The sequence below is a fragment of the Anoplophora glabripennis genome, unplaced genomic scaffold, assembly GCF_000390285.2.
Source record: "Anoplophora glabripennis isolate ALB-LARVAE unplaced genomic scaffold, Agla_2.0 scaffold134, whole genome shotgun sequence".
In the NCBI taxonomy this organism is placed as follows: domain Eukaryota; kingdom Metazoa; phylum Arthropoda; class Insecta; order Coleoptera; family Cerambycidae; genus Anoplophora; species Anoplophora glabripennis.
Window position 1 is genome coordinate 862,204 of NW_019416384.1, and position 17,594 is coordinate 879,797.

General features: G+C 35.2%; 3 protein-coding genes across 3 annotated transcripts in view; 1 reads left to right on the forward strand and 2 right to left on the reverse strand.

The window, feature by feature from the left end:
* The window catches only part of LOC108903778 (BTB/POZ domain-containing protein 17), a 6,386-nt gene extending 5,427 nt beyond the window's left edge, over nucleotides 1-959 (forward strand). The window contains exon 3 of the mRNA XM_023454386.1: nucleotides 658-959. Within this exon, the coding sequence (XP_023310154.1) occupies nucleotides 658-798 (141 nt within the window). The 3' untranslated portion in view covers nucleotides 799-959. The remainder of the gene's footprint in view (nucleotides 1-657) is intronic.
* Nucleotides 960-1,016: 57 nt separating this feature from the next.
* Nucleotides 1,017-6,089, reverse strand: LOC108903822 (dTDP-D-glucose 4,6-dehydratase). The gene is made up of 5 exons (XM_018706126.1): nucleotides 5,987-6,089; nucleotides 5,745-5,918; nucleotides 5,418-5,689; nucleotides 5,106-5,348; nucleotides 1,017-3,036 (listed from the first exon to the last, which is right to left on the reverse strand). The coding sequence occupies exons 1-5, from the start codon at nucleotides 6,015-6,017 to the stop codon at nucleotides 2,656-2,658; spliced, it is 1,101 nt and encodes a 366-aa protein (XP_018561642.1). The 5' UTR covers nucleotides 6,018-6,089; the 3' UTR covers nucleotides 1,017-2,655.
* A 1,055-nt stretch (nucleotides 6,090-7,144) lies between these two features.
* LOC108903796 (nuclear receptor subfamily 2 group E member 1) overlaps nucleotides 7,145-17,594 on the reverse strand; it is a 35,072-nt gene continuing 24,622 nt past the window's right edge. Inside the window, exons 4-8 of the mRNA XM_018706094.1 lie at nucleotides 13,580-13,950; nucleotides 13,308-13,457; nucleotides 10,647-10,886; nucleotides 10,474-10,555; nucleotides 7,145-7,936 (exon numbers count right to left, since the gene is read on the reverse strand). Of these exons, the coding sequence (XP_018561610.1) occupies nucleotides 7,677-7,936; nucleotides 10,474-10,555; nucleotides 10,647-10,886; nucleotides 13,308-13,457; nucleotides 13,580-13,950 (1,103 nt within the window). The 3' untranslated portion in view covers nucleotides 7,145-7,676. The remainder of the gene's footprint in view (nucleotides 7,937-10,473; nucleotides 10,556-10,646; nucleotides 10,887-13,307; nucleotides 13,458-13,579; nucleotides 13,951-17,594) is intronic.

Sequence of the window (17,594 nt, forward strand, 5' to 3'; positions counted from 1 at the left end):
ACTGTTCGTTTTGCAAAGAGATCCTTTCAATTTTTGTTTCAAATTGCTAGTATATTGCTTTAGATCACGAAAAATTTATTTAATATTAATTATTACTACATATATTTTCGACTGGAATAATTTTATAATCTATAATTGAGCTATTCAAATATAACGTCTCGGTCGAAGCATTAAATACAGCGTACAGTGTTGCCATATTTCCTTTCATTGGATCAGATGTTTGTTCAAATTTGTCAAAACGTTGTATATTCATTCCATTATCTCAATAATTACATTGTAAGTGCATATTTTTATTGTTTTAAAATGTTTAGTAATATTTAATTCTTTAATTACAATTTTATTTTTCCGATCCTAACCATTTTTAAGAGCAATATTCACGTTTGATTAAAGTTTTTTCCCAACTCCCATAAGAGCCTGTGTAAAAGAGCATAATTTTTAAAATCAATTTTCAAAAAAACTACGTTGTCAATCGATCTATTTTTACACAAATCAGTTTGCATATTTATTAACAGATTTCAATTGCTTTGAAAACATTCTTACCATTTTTCTTTTGGTATCGAACCTCCTTAAGAACGTCCCCCGTAAATTTTTTACATCCCATCATGTAAATAGTCCTTATTCTTCCGATGTGGCAGTGATTCATAAACATTTTCACAGGTGATGAATATCGACGACTTGATTCCGTTCAATGAGCTGAACACGCCGGCCACCCTGCAAGGAGAGAAGGACACGCCATACCTGGTGGGACCCAATAGGGACCAACTCAAACTGAATCTAGTCATAGCCCCGATTAGGTAACGATTTCCCGGTCGTCACAATTTTTATGTCTCATTACTTCAGAGGGTGCAATATGTGTAAGAACAACGTTCATGAAATGAATTAAATGGATATTTGGTGATACTTTTTGTCGTTTTTTAATTATTTCGTAATATATTTTCGAATAAAACATCTTGACGTTTTTTCTTATTTTTTGCTCTTGGACAGGGTGGAACAAAGGGACAAATGAAACACGGGCGATAAGCAGTATAATTTATTCAGTACGAGACTCGGACTTAATTAACAATAGTACAACTCGTTAACAACGATACCAAAATAAAGCCTCGTCGCTGAGAAACTCTAAAGAATAATTTGAGCAACATTTCAAAAATTGACACCTCGATGGTTAAATGTACGGGGTGTTACGATATTCCACTAAGAAAAGCCTATAAACGATTCTCCGACCAAAAATTTAACAAAATCATATGGACTTTTTTTTAATAATTTGGAAATTACAGATACACATTTTTTAAAATAATGAAGAGATTAAGTCAAAATTAATTTTTTACTCAGGACTTTCATCAAAATTGGAAATATTCACAATCGATACAGCCTCTGTTGGTGACAGAAATATTTACACAAAGCATTCCCCCACCTACCCCCTTTCCTTGGTACCACATAATTATTATATCGCATAAAAAACGCAAAAATATTTTTTTTTAAGTCACATCATGATGAATACCATCTAAAAAGAGACGTGAGGTTAAAAAGTAGCAAGTTGTGTTTTCTTAAAAGAATCTAAAATTTCAGTAGTTCTAAAAATAGTTGTAGATTTGGGTTGTGAGATCATTAGACCAACTACAGAAGTGTTATAATAAAATTATTGTAAAAATAATACGTTTCTATGAAAGCATAGAAAGGCTCATTTTATTTTTTGTTCTTGCCTTCCGAACATCGTGAAGTATCAAGTTCGAATTGAAATTTTGAATTTGAACTCGCATTTTCAAGTTTAGCAAAATTTTCTGTCTCAAATTTCACGTTTCAAACTTGAAATTTCTTTAAAGTTCAAAATTTTGCTTGAAAACTGAAAATTACCAAATTAATACCTGAATTTTCTAATGTCAAGTTGAAATTCGAGTTTGAAGTCAAAATTTTGAGTTTAATTGCAAAATATCAAGTGCAAACCTTAAATTTTGAGGTAAAACTTGTTTCAAATTTCGAATTTCTGAATACAAACTTACAATTTTTTGTACTTTCGAAAGTCAACTAAAAGTTTCGAGTTTAAACCAAAAATTTTGAACTTAAACATAAAATATCAAGTTCGAACCGACATTTACATGAACCTTTTTCGTTTTATTGGCCAGAGAGCGAATTGTGGAATTTTCCCGGTAGAATATCTCGACGCCCTGCGTGGAACAATAAATCACAAACTAAGCAGTTGGAATGTGGTTTGATTATCACTTGCAGCTTCCGCTTTAAAATATATTTTTAATCTTACTTATCTACCATTAATGCACTTTAAACCTGTATATTTTAAGTATTTAGGAAAAATAACGGATCACCTCCCAGGTTAGGCCCGGAGTAATTCCCTTTCATCGTGCACCGTTCCTCGCTGAGCCAGACAATTATTAAAAACACTCCTTCCCGTGACGGTTCTCCTAAGCCTAATATGAGAAAGCAAAACAGTATGTAAGTACAGAATAAGTACTTATTTTACCCTTACAGCTACTCGGAGAGAAAGGGGACTTTCGGAAACCGCAACCCCAACGATATTTTTGGCAAATCCAATTCCGAAACGAACAAACAACCACTAAGACGAGACAATTAAAGATTACGGCTCCCAAATTTCCCCCCTCTACATGAAATATTACACTCGAAAAATTGCAAAAAAAAAGCCCCTCAAGGAGCCAACGACTGAGGGAAGACCTTCATCTTCAGGAAGTCGTTGACGATCTCCTTTAGATTCTCCTCGGTGGGATGAGGCACGGACACGGAGAAGCCCAAGTTTCTCAACTTGCTCCCGTCCAGTCTCAGATGTTTGTGCAGGAGCAATTCCGAATCCATATGAGGAGACAGAGGGGTGTTGAGAATGTCGTTGTCGCGGCAGGCCTCCGCCCAAGGGCCCAGGTGTTTATCGTTGGCGTCGTCAGCGGCCCCCACCAGATCCACAACCGCCGAGACGAGATTTCCGTAATAGTCGACTTTGACGTTGAAAAGGTCGGCCAGGATATTGGTTATGGAGCCCTGGGTGGAGTCCGCGTCGTCCACCACATTGTAGATCTAAAAAAGTGATTGACATAATGTACTGTGGGAGAAGCTTCTTTTATTTTGACGTTTACACACATCGTTCCGTAGTAGCATTGCAAAATGTTCCAAAATCTTTTTTCGTTTTAAAGTTACCAACAAAAACAAAAAAAAATTGTTTTTATTTTTTTAATTGAAAATCAATATAAATGGATCTTCAAATATGTAGTTGAATTAGCCATACATGGAGCAGCATGGAGAAAAAACACTATACAAGGTGTCCTGAAATTCATGCAACAAAATTTAGTCATAGATTCTTAAGACAAATTTAGGGGACCCGTATTTCTTCTTTTTACCAATCAGCCCCCTGAAATCTCAAAACCATGTTGTACGAGTATCACTAAATTTGATACACAGGGGTTTTATGACATGTGGAATCTCACAGTGCTTTGCTTTTTGGTGAGAAACCCCCTTAAGACACTTTTTCGTGGGCCCCCTTTGTCTTTAGAACCAGAAAAATTGGTGGCAAATTTGATTTTTTTTTTTAGTTATTAGTTAGCTAGAAAGCCATTGAATTTAGAAACATTTTTGTCTTTTGACATTTTTCTCGAAAACATTGCGTTTTACGAAAAAAGTATAAAGAGACAAAAAGTTTCTAAATTTATGGCTTTCTAGTGGACTGATAATTTTTAAGATATTTAAATATGCGACCAAATTTTTGACATTTTCCTCGAAAACATTGCGTTTTACGAAAAAAGTATAGAAACAAAAAGTTTCTAAATTTAATAGCTTTCTAGTGGACTGATAATTTTTAAGAAATTTAAATATGCGACCAAATTTTTTCGACTCCAAAAACAAGGGGGCCCACGAAAAATTGTCTTAAGGGGGATCCCCGCCAAAAAACGTAGCACCATCAGATTCCACATGTCATAAAACCTCTATGTACCAAATTTAGTGATTCTCGTACCACAGGGTCCTGAGATATAAAAAAAAAGATTATTCTTAGGGGCGGACTTCAGGGAACTGAAAATCCGAAAGAGGGGGCCACTTGGCAAAAATAAAAAATACGGGTTTGTCTTAAGAATCTGTGACCAAATTTTGTTGCATGAATTTCGGGACGCCCTGTATACTTTTGTTTTTCTTATGGTTGCGATATTATCCCTGACAAGATTTACTTTTTTGTTTGTTTCAAAACACCATATTTCACAAAGAGTGCTTTGAACAGAAATTTTAATAGTTGGGAAAAATTTTCATTCACAATGTCAACGTCTAGATAACTAAAAATATTATATTTACAAGAAGGGCAATACATGTTTCAAGTTTACTGGTTAATTAATTTAAAGAGTATCTGGCTCCGTTTCATGTCAAAGTTATATTTTTAATTGTCCTGGACTTTGACATTGTTCATTGAAAGTCTAACTGAACTGTCAAAATTTCGTTTCAAAATTGAATGCTTTTTTTTTCTAAAGCACTCTTTCTGAAAATAGATAATTTGTTATTTTGACGAGAACTAAAATGTAAACCATATCATAAGACACTTCATCGTAACCAGAAAAATGTGCTGAAAAACAAAGGTTGCATGTCCTTATACCCTGTATAAAAATATTTTACTGGCACAGTATTACCATCATTAGCGGTTCGTTACATTTTATCGCTATGATATGGCTAATGTCAATGCTAACAACAGATAAGCAATGCTTGAGAACAATCAGAAGGGAAAACGGGACAAACTATTGATAAAATATAAAGGAAGTGGAACAGGATATAACAGATACCACAATAGCACAGAAGATTTTCAGTTTAAGTGTCGAGAACAATTCGCAACAGAATAGTGCTAGTTAATCCTAATTGGATATAAAAATATTATTTGATTATTTATTATTTATCTCAATTTCCCGGACACTTGGAGATAAGATTAATGTGTCATTATTATTTTACCCCCTTGCACTGCAAAATGCATACTCACTTCATCACATAAACAAAACTGATAAATAGTTCTATTTCAGTTACAATTTTTCCAACATTCAATTAGTTTACAACCTCTTAGTCGTTATCTTAAAAAGTGTTCAAAAAGCAGATTATCGTTTAAAAAAAAATTAACCTACCTGCCCAACGGTATCATCCCGGCAACAAACAAACCAAATCGCCCCGCACACGTCATTTACATGCACGGTATTTATTCTTAGCTCCGCATTCCACAGCAGCTTCATGGTTTCGCCCAGGTGCTTATAAATTGCTGCGGCCATTATCCGCGGCATCAAACCGCTCCTGTCACCAGGTCCATACACTACCGGCAACCTAAGGATGGTGTATGGTAAATCGGACATTTCTGCAAACTGTTTCTCTACCTAAAAATACAAAGGCCCTGTGATATCTTCTTAGGACGGATAATCTTAGTAATTATATGAAAACTTTACCTGTCGCTTCCACTTGGCAACAAAGGTCCACGGCTCAACGGGACCGTCTTCCTTATGGGCGACCTTATCCGAAGAGTACATATTGCCAGACGACAGTTCGATGAAGTGCTTGACATTTTGTTGAGCTGCTTCCTTTGCACAGTTTAAGCTCAATTTCAATATGCCTTCATTGTAAACGGGATCGGTTTGCCCCAGTTTCGTCTCCCCTGCGCAGTTTACCACAATATCCCAGGGCATACCGTCGAAGGGTTGGAAAACGTTTTTACATGATTCTAAAATTCAGAAATGCATAAATATTGTCAGTTTAAACTGTAGTGTGTGGCTTACCTGGATTAATCAAATTAGCACTCTTGAATTCCACGTTACTACTTCCGAAAGCTCCAGTATGGGCATCATTCAGCCAGGCCACTTGTGGAGGCACTTTGTCGACTACCCTTATTGCACTTGTGAGATCATTCTTTGCTAAGTAGGATACCAGGTTTCGACCAACGAAACCACAACCTATAAAGAAATTAGGTTATAATTCCACTTATGTGTCCAAATCATCAGATTTATACTGGATTGATTACCTCCGAGCACTAGAACCCTTGGCTTAGACATAATATGTATAAATCGTATGTAATTTTCTTACAGACTTTTGTAACCGGTTCAAATGCATTCGGTTAACGTCACTGAAACGAACGAAATGAGAAAATTGTAGTACCGAGGTTGCCATATGTTGCATTTCTCGCATAGTTAGTATTTTTACAAAATCGTTAGCTACCTACATTTAAATAAATACCTACTATTGAATTGTTTCTTGAATGCCATTAAGTACTTGAAGCAAATATAGGTACTTAAAAATCTCTTTTTTTAACTAAATTTATTAGTGCACAAGACCAACAAGGAAATGAAATTAATACGTACCGTTGTTTGACACTAAATTTAAATTTACTAATTTTTAATTATAGGTAGTTACATATTTAACAATTGGGTCCAATTCATATGCTTCTATAAATGTGTCTATTAACAAAATTAAGATTTTTATTAAGTCTAATTACTGTGAAATATAGAGATGTTAAACCCCAGCTTTTTCTTTATGGCAAATTGAAATAGTTACTATTTTTGAAAGTTCATAATTACATAAAAAAAAAAATTCGATAGGTGAGACAATAATTACAAGTTGCTGAGAAAATTAGACGTGTAATTGGCAACGTGGCAATCACAATATATGTAGTACAGTCGACCACAAAAAAATCAGAGAAATCATATAATTTCAATATTTCATTATATTATAACCTTTAAAATTTGTAATATTATTATAGAAAGTATGTTGCGGTTATGTATATACGTAGTGATTCATACATTTATAATACCTAATAACTAAAAAATATATAAAATATGAAAGAGGTAGTCTACTCAAACGGTCATTCATTTTCTTATAGAGTGTACTTTGCAATTCTATTTTCAAGGGTATTCCTTACAAGAATAGACTGATTCATCAATATTTCCCACTGTCATTACCTATACAGGGACTAATATCATAATTAATCCATTAAATCGATTGTAAAATTAACTTACCTTGGGAGGTACATTTACCCAATACTATTAATTTTCAATTAAAAAGAAAACAACATAAATTTAACACATTTATATAGGTACAATTTATTGGTTTATAAGATTTACATTTTTCGAGAGAAAACTTACCACTATATTAAAATAAATAGGTACATTTAGTGTTGGAGGCATGTTATTTTAATACAAATAATTACAAGTGACTTAAGAGTTTTGATCACACTTTATGTGTACGAAGTATAAATGACCTTGGAAGGGTTAAAACGCGGTCCACGACAAATCCATGCTTTGAACATAGACTCTTCCTAATATATTTTTTTTAAGTTTACCGTTTGAATGAGCTCTTTGAACATCCTTATCGTAATAACAATGTAATAATCTATATTAAATAAAGTTCCAAGGCCCCTCCCTATTTTCATCCTTGGAATTTTCCACACATACAGATTAATATCACAGGAATATTTAAAAATTGTTGTTTTATGTACAAGGTGGTCACCACTAACACCTAAATGACAAAAACGCATGAGAGCTTTAAAAATTATGAATATGCAGTTATTCCTCTGTCTTTGTAGGAGATATTTTTAAATTGGTATATCTCTTAAAAGTTATTTTATTAGTTGTTCGACCATATTCGTTCAGTAGGTAAGTAGATACCTAATTCGAATTAAACTGGGAATAATTCATAGAAAAATATGAGAATTGTGCCTAAGATGGAGTGACGCATTTCTCCATGTAATACATGTCACCCAGGAGCTGGGTAATGGGTATTTCCCCGATGGTCTCCTTGAAGAAGAGCAGTTCCACAGTGAGCGGCCGAATGGCTCGGAGGCTGGGCACGAGCAGGAGCAGTCGCCCGAATCTGGTCGGCTGCCTGGGATACCTGGTGCGTACGTAGTCCCCCAATATGCACTGCGCCTGGTCCTGTAGCATCTCGACCGGTTGGACATCGCATAGTCCTGCCGTCTCTGCAAAATCAAAATAGGTATACTTGATTATACAGGGTGTTCATAATTAGCCATTTACTAGAATCCATGTTAAAAAATAAAAAAGAGGTTGCTGATTAGGACGAGGATACTTGAAAAAACAATCCTAAATAAATAATTGTAGGAATAATAACCCACTAAACATTTTTCAGTTTCTGACATGTTTCAGAAACGTTTCCATTTTTCTTGAAACATTTCATAAAAAAAACATGCAACCTTCTGGTAACGTTCTAGAAGCCCAAGATGTCCTCCCGAAAATACGTTTCCAATGAAACGTTTCAAAAAATTGGTTTCAGTAACATTCTTTTTATGTTCCATTTATGCCCTCGATATTTTTGTTTTACGTTTCAGTATATTTTCAGAAATGTTTGAATAACATAATAATTTTATTACCATATTGTTCTCATAATGCTCTCAACTTTAGATCATTTTCATTTCAAAAGCGTTTTTGAAATAGTATAAATAGTGTGAGTATTTTTTTAAATATCTCTAATACTCCTTTGTGATATTTTAATTTGTATTGTGAATGACTTAATTCGAACTAAAAAAAGTTACATTGTATATTAAAAAAAATAAATATGCTCTTCTAGTTTGGGGATGAGGCAACTTTTACTAAGAATTTCTTTCTTTTTGAGAAGCCACTGAAAAAAGTTTCTAATATGGATTATGAATTTTGCCATTCATGGTACAAATAAAAATATCACAAAACAATATCAGAAGCATTAAAAAAAAACTACACATTTTATACAGTTCAAATACGCTTCTGAAATGGAAATTTTCTAATGTTGAGACCTTCATGAATGTAACAATGACGAACTGATAATTAGAAAAAGTTAGTTATGATTATGAATGTTGAAATGGTAGGTACATGAAAAACAAATAACATTACTGAAAAATAATATAAAGTTATAATTTCTTCTACGCATGGTCAATATTACATATATCATTTTAATAATAATAAATTATACAGCAGAAATAAGGATACAAAATGATATCTTGACAAAGTAAATATCTGTAGGTATACCTAAACTCTTTTATTTAAGCATGCCTATACACATAAACAAATATAAACATTTGTACAAAATATAAAATAAATGACGTCTATTTCACTTGATTCATCCATATTTCAAATAGTTCTCACTGACTAAGTAGTTGCTCTTCAAATTATATCGAAACGTATGTTGTTGTTCCATTTTCTTAGTTCTTGTCCCTTGTCCTCTTGTCTGTAATAGTAGTGGGTATAACTATATTTAGGTAGATGTGACGCAAAATTGGAAATCTCTACACATATCGTTTTAAACATTTTGCATCAATATTCATTATTTTATATGCACCTTACAATAACCACAACTGCACACACTACAAATTATCACATAAAATAGCGTCAAAGTAAAGATGAATAACAACGAAACCAAGCAAACTGACAAACCGCAAACCTAACCTAACATAATACGAATTGAAACGACACACGGGAAACAAATAAACTCGGGCTGTTACGCGCAGTCTACGCAAGTCACGAACATACGTTTTTTCTAGACTCGTGTTATAAATTTGCTACCACATTTTTTTTCTAATTATGTCTTTATATAATAAAGGCAAATGAACTAACGCTTGAGAAGGATTGGGGATTGAGAGCAAAATTTAACTAATGCCGAATGTTCTATAAGATAAGCAAAAATAGCAAAGGGTTGTTCGTCTGTTATGTTTCCGAGATCGAAAGGAAATGTTTCGAGTACTGTTTCAAACTCTCTTGAATTGTAACGTTTCGGCTGTTTCACTAAATAAGTTTTCAAGTGCTACATTTCTGTAATGAAACAGAAACGTTTCTAGTTAATGTTTCAAATGTTCAGTAAAACATCTCATTTGCCACGTTTCATTTACGTTTCGTGTTTAGTTTACATATTTCTATTGTGGCTATTTTTACGTGTGCGTTTGTCTTTATCAAGGTCGGTGTAAGAACAACAAGAATACAAAATACAAGGTTTTTCTACAATATTTAACAATTTCATTCTGCCGGGTGAAACATCGCGGTTAAAAAGTCCCGGGACTAACCCACAGATGGCGCCGCAAATCAAAAATCCATATACCTACATATATGTTAGTACGTAGATATTATCTTTCAACTTATCGAGATACAGAAGTTTTAGTGACGATACTTTTGACATTTTGACAAAACAACCACTAGTCTAGTGGTTTACACCAAAGAAATTATCAAAATTATTAATATCTTTAGGATGTGAGCTATCTCTTTTCGATTAATATTTCACGTACTTTACACTTTGAACAAAACTACTCACCATAGTGTCAGTCAATACACAAAGACAGTCTTTAAACAGTAGTAAAAAATCTGGATCTCGATCTTTTGTAAAAGAAGTTATGTACCTATTCATTGAAATGAAAAATATTATATACAGAATGAAGAAAGAACATTGAAAAATAAATCTGAAACTATGTGATATTTACATGAAAAACTTGTAAAATACGTTAAATTTTATCCCCCTGTTAATTTAAAAACTTACCTGGTGTAAATAAAAGGATGGCTTTCATGCATCCACACTCACTGCCATCTGGTGATATTTGACGAAAGCGACACATTATTTCCTGAAAATTTCAAAATCGTATCATCAGTTTTATAACCCTAATCAATATATGTCAGTCTACGAATGTCTGAACTCTATTATTTCCTGTTTACCTGTATTGTCTTGATTTCCGTGGCGGTATGCAGGTCGGCGGGTAGCCTCTCCCTAGCCTGCGGACACCCCAGCAGCGTGGAGAGGTCCCACGGCACGGACCATTGCGCCAGGTGCAGCAGAAACAGCTCCTTCCAGGATTCTTGCAGCAGGAGCAGCTGGTCGTGCTTGCTGAGGGTCTGGAAGGGAGCCAAACAGCGCACCCACCGCACTGCCATGAACAGGAGTCTGGCAGTTGTCTCCTGAAATTATACCAAATCATTTTGTTATTTGGAAAAAATGACCTATATCTAATAATTTTTTTCAAATTTTTTGTCCGGTACTTTGTATCCATTAAAATAACGCTATCGAGCGCCTAAGAACTAAAAAAAATGCTCGCTTAAATACCGGATACTAGATAATACTAATTAAGTGCTTCCTTTAAAAAAATTGTTGTTCCAAACTAAGAGATTTTTGAAAAAAAATTTAAACATATACCTCATCGCTTTTGATACTTGAGTTGATATCTTTGTATCTCGGGACACACTATATCTAAACTAGAATCGTGCAGGATTCCTGTCTTTCTTGTTATGACTTTTTTTTGCACATTTAAGACTACGCAGAAATAAAAAAATGTATCTAACTCTTTTACACAAAAATTTATCTTCCAGGCCTCAAAAAACTTTTCATCGTATCAATTTCGTTTGCAAAATATACAGGGTATTTGTAAATAAGTGCGAAATATTTTAGGAGGTGGTTGCCGAAGTTATTTTGTGAAAAAAAAGTTCATATAAACGTGGGTCGAAATATGCTTCGTTTCCGAGTGTTTAAATTTTAATTTTTTATTTACTTTTATTAATTATTTCAGAGTTTTAAAGATATTGACTCGAAACTTGAAAGACGCTTTGGAAAGATAAATGTGCATTTTTTGGGGCGATCCAAATATTTATACTTGCACCAGTGACGTTCGTGCGAGAATACCAGAATATTTTTTTAATAAAAAAAATGTTACGCCACTAACTTCTTCCCGTTTTGATATTTTTTTAGAAATCCCCCATCAATTCTGAATGAAATTGATCACTTCAATTTTTTTCGTAGGATGCACCGTTTTTGAAAAAAACAATAAAATATATTTTATTGCAGGTTGTGTATTTTTAATTTTTATTGACACATTATCTAGTAGGTTGCTGTCAGTATTTCTAAATAAAATACTACCAGCAAATTTCGAGTCAATATCTTTAAAACTCTTTGAAATAATTAATAGAAATAAATAAAAAGTTAAAATTTAAACACTCTGTATCACAGAAACGAAGCATACTTCGACCTACGATTATATGAACTTTATTTCACAAAATAACTTCGGCAACCAGCCTCGAAAATATTTCGCACTTATTTACAAACACCCTGTATATGGAATGAATTGTATGATCATCGTACAAGTCCGAAAAAAATACGAAATTCCTAAAATGTCTTAAGGGGAGGATTAGAACTTTATCCCCAAAATAACAATTTACCAGAGAGAGAATACTTCAAATTATATAGCAAATATATTAAATGTATTATACTAATGTCCTACAGATTTATTAAAAATGTATATTGGGTGCTTCCATATAGGTATACTTTACGAAATATATGGTTTCATTTAAAAAATGTACTAATTTGAAATTTGACATTTTTTGGGTGAGTAAACCCTATTGAAACAAAATTTGCGCTGTATTTTAGGCAGTTAGCTAACAACGGCAATTTCATTAACACAACAGTAAAAACAAATAATTTTGGAGATTTTAATGCTACCGATGAAGAGGCGACACGAGGGTGTACAAGGAGGTGTGGTGTGCTATTCGCCCGTGACTTCGTGGCATTCGCGATGACTTTTCAGCTGAAACCGTAGTGGCTGAAATAAAATCACCCTTCTCTTCTTGGCTACGCCTACAAAACTCCCCGCAACATTTCCGGAATTCGTAATTATACATGCGGACGACGGCTTTCCCTTATGCACGATAAAAAGCCGGAATTATGGAATACCTAACTGTCCCTATACGTTTCCAGAAAGAAAACTGTAGGATAAATCCTACACCACTCGGAAAACATTGGCAAATTGCACAATTTTTTAGTAAATATAAATAAATTAATCTTAATGTTGAGGTATTGCGTATTGTGTAAAATATGCGGTGAAAATTAATCAATTGCATAAAAATGTATCGAAAAAACTTATACTCAGGGACTTTATTATTGACACGACTATAACGACCTCTATATAGCGGATAATTCGAAATCATTGAATTTATACAATCCTGTCAAAAAAGATCGGTGTGCCAACATACCTACAATTTATGATTTTCGCTTATTGCTAATCGTGCACATACACGTAAAATAAAATTTCAAATTAAAATAAGAATAAAATTGCTAACTTAAATTAATTAATTCCTCTACCAAAAATATTTTTTAAAACGTGTAGATATTTTTGAGAAATTTACTTTGCGTTTGAAGGAAATTGTAAGTACCCACTGTTAACTTGTGATGATGTTACCGCACTAGCAATATACCTTAATTAAACAACCTAAATCAATTTTTTGTAGGGATGTAGAGAAAACGCCTGCCCTACTGTCAGTCTATCACTATTTTTTACAATTTCTTTTCCTTGTACAATAATAAAGAATATCAAATTAATATGTATAACTAACCTGTAACATTTCCCATGTAGGTGTAAGAGGTAGAGGTGCCAAAGGGGGACTTGAGGTCAAGGATAGTCCTGCAGGACTAGACACGAGTCCTTGACTTGAGTCGCTACTACTGGGTTCTATTTGGGACAGTTTGGTACCCCACACTAATTCCTAAAAACGACAAAACGAAATACATACCTACGAGTATATTTAAATTTACAGTACATTGTGAATTGTAAATTATTGGAATAAGCCGCACCACTTTTACGAACAGATCTATATTTTGGACTAACCTGACACTTCTCAGCGGACATAAGGATATGCAGGAGACCCGGGGGCGGCGGCAGGGCGGGCGGATGAAACATGGGCAACGGCAGCGCGTCCAGGGGATGAGCCTGGGGACTAGACATGGCCGTCGGCGGCGGCGGCAGCTGTAGCGCCTTCAGAGGGTGATGCGGCGTGGCCGCCGCAAACACGCCGTGACTGAAGTGAAAAGCGCCAGAAGAGGCGGAAGGCAACTTGCCATCGCCGCCCCCTGCCATCGACGAAGGTGGCATGTGCGGCAGCCCGTGGTGGCCCAGGGGCGGCGAGTGGTGGTGATGCGACTGGGAAGGAGTCTGCGGCTGTAGCTTGGGCTTGCGGGGACCCCTCTCGTGCTGAACGGCTGAAATTGGGAAATTGTGTTTTTTGAATAGGTTTTCATCTGTAATGAAGCATTTGTCATCGTGTTTAGTGTGACGTCACGTATTTAGGCAACCCGCAACAAATTGTCATAGTTGAAATTGTACAGACCGAATCTGACCCTTGTATACTATTTACATATCTATATGGGTACTACAAAAATGAACAACTTCAAATTAATTTATTTTTACAAGGATTTGGAAGTATTTAAAAACAACCAACGCGTGAAGAATATTCCTAAATTTAAATAAAGTAAAAATTTAACATTAACCGTGTCATTCCTAATGCTCATTCATGCTCGGAAAGAATATCGTATTTTCTCTTGTTTTATTGTTTAATCTTGGCATTTTCTAGTTCTACTAAGTATTGTTTTTCTTGGTGTTGTACTTTGTCAGTGTGTTTATCGAGTGTTTTTTTCTTCAAGTGGTTTATTATAGACGTACTCTTATAACCACAACCAAACTTTTCTAGAATGATATCCTGTTGCGAGGCTACTCGCTTACATGAAATTATCTTTAATCCCCAAGCTCAATAACATTGATATAATTTTAATTCATTAATTACTATAAAAGTCAATATTGTTCTATAAATTTAAATACATACATTCTATAATTCTATATTAGTTTGTCACTTGGGATTTGAAACTTCTTAAATATTTCTGATATTGCCAGAATATCGCGATATTTAAGGTCATGACAAAGAAGCCATTTTTTTGGCACTTATGTCCGAAGTAGGTATATAAGGTAGTAGAAACCTAGTAAAAATATAGGGAAATTTTTCATGATAATGTGTACTATGGGGTTGCCTGTTATTTGGTGTATGTGTCGTCACTACTAAAAAGGTCTATTGCAACCATCAAAATGATAATAAAAGTGTTTAGTAACGCAGTCGTGAAATTTCAAACGTCGTAGAATGATAAATTTGGACAACAGCATATGCTATATATTTTTACATATGCTATGTATAACATCGTAAAGTTAAAGTATAAAGCGCGGCTTTACATAAAAAAATATAGGTTGGTATCTATGTCTCAATTTTAGTTCGAATTCAAAATTATACAAATCAATATACAGGGTGATTCAGTCATAATGTCATTAATTTTAACCACGTATTCGGAAGGCTTAATAAAGACAGAAAATCGGAAAAAAAATTTTTTACTCGACTTTTAAAAATGAAGGAAATCAACCCATAACTCCCGCTACGAGGGCTGCCCTGCCGATGCCCGGATGCTCGGAAAATTTTGTAACGTAATGTCACGAACAGTTGTCGGCTAAAGGAACAGCGTTGCCAAGTTCAGGTTCAAGCTCGCCAGGTTAGTATTTGACATATAACCGACCACTTCGTACACTCGATGCACCTGGGCGACTACAGCTACTACGAAAACATAGCCCGTATTTTAGATTTTAAATTAAATTTGTTGATACGATTTTCCTTTGATAAAAGACCGACAACTTTTTGCTACTACACTCGTATTAGTCTAGGGGCTAGGGGCCAGATAGGTTTCCGTAGCCAAACAGAATTCCACGGCTGCAAATAACTTATTTTTANTTATTTATTGTCTTTATATGAGCGAAAATATATAAATATGGCAACGTTGCATCTAGGGCGCGTTGTTCATAGGTTCATATCGTAGCCGTGCATAATATTGTGACGTCAGCCGGTCAGTAACAGCCTGAAAAGGGGGTTAAATAATGATTTGAAAATATTTTTTTGCAGCTTAAATATGCATTTAAATTTTTTTTTAATCACGCCATCGTATTATACTCATTTTTCTCTATCTGCTCTTAAAATTAATGACATTATGACTGAATCACCCTGTATATGTGTAAATGGCTGTAAACTATACTTGTCAGTCCGATCAACACTTAAATATTGATCAATAAACAATAATTTACACATTATGTGGTTTTGCAAACAGTTAAAGTGATTGACGATAATTCAATGTATTTTTTCACGGAAACATTAATGGTATTGTTCTTTTTACTAATAATTGTAATATTAGCCACTTTTGGGAATAAATTTTAACTACAGCCGTAGAGGCCGTTTACTTTTTTAACCAATCCGAGGAAACGGGCAATTTCCATAAATTCATCAAAGGGAACTCCTGGACCATTACTCAGTCAAACCGTTCTATGTCCTGCATGATTTATGGCAGTCAGGGAAAATCCCGAGTCGGCCGGTGAAATTATCTCGGGACTCGACAAGGATAATGTCATTCACCACCACACCCAGCCCAGGATGCTGCGACAAGGTGCTTGATGATGACCTGTGGGCTGACCTGCGCGTTCGCCCGTTTGACCCTCGCTCCACTAGCCTGACAGAATGACATGACACTATCGGATCAGAGGATTACCCGGGTTTAGCGTTGCCCTACACCGACATGTCGCGTTCACATGGTGAGTTCACGTATCAGCTCATTGCTTCCGGACGACTGCATCATCGCACCCGACGCTGCCTGCGTGTACGTTTATACGGGGGCTGGGATATGCGCGCGGAAGAATGTTGCAGTGGACAATCAATCGTTCATGCTCGTAATATTTACTTACACGTGCTGGTTTTGATTCTCTCTTTAAAGGTATGACAAAATAGAAATAATTTAAAAAGTTTTCGGTTTCTCTTTGCTTTATATGGACATATATGTATGTTGTAATTTATTTTAAGCTGAAATAAACGTACGAAATGTTTTTAAGACATTAAAACTTGTAAGAAAATAATGCGTCAAGCTAAACTGCAATTTTTTATAGTAAATTTTATTAATGCATCACACATACTTATTGTAAATTATTTATTAAAAGTAGTATATATTCTAACCACCGAATTATTTTTTCAGCCAAAACATGAGTATGAAACATTCTCTACTGACGACTGAGAGGCCTAATTTTATGTATTTAATCCAAACATTTTTCTGCAATAAGCGTCGTCTGGAAAGCGACCAGCTGCCCAAATAGAACAAAAAAGTTAACTCGCCCAGACGGCAGGCGCGCCTAATTCGATCGTAGTAATCCGCGTTTTTCTTAAAGCAGAAAAATTAAAAGCCCGTCACGATTGTCCGCAGAATAGAGCCGGTTAAGTACAAAAGCCCCCGATGGAGCCGTAAAAGGGCAAATCCCTTCGGCTCTTTAAAAACGTAAAAGCGACTGAAAAACGCTGTTTAACTTTAAAACGATACGGGCGGGCGCTCCAAAGAGAAAAGGGGCGATATCCGTCCTTAAAATCTTAATCACTTTTCGCGCTCCGCGGATCCGGCGGGATCCAATTCGTTCGCAATTTAGTCTATTGATTCGGAGTTTTAAAGGGAGCAAAAGATCAGCGGTTCCGAGCAAATAGGCCATCAGGATGATAGTGTGGGAACGGCGGCATTGTGCGGACATGTGACGCGCTCACGGCGCGGCGCGCCCGGAATTAGCCCGGAGAGAATGTGATGCACGCATACGAAAACGGTGACGGCGGCGGCATCAGCACTGCCGATAAATAAAAATATTGACGGAGCTGCTTTACTCTGCCTGATGCGTCGCCCGCAGGTAACAAGCCGGGGAGGGTATGGAAGTTCGATTATCCCCTCACTGTGCCACTGGAATGTCCATATTTTGTTTTCTATCGCAGGAATAATGCCAATGCGAGGCACTT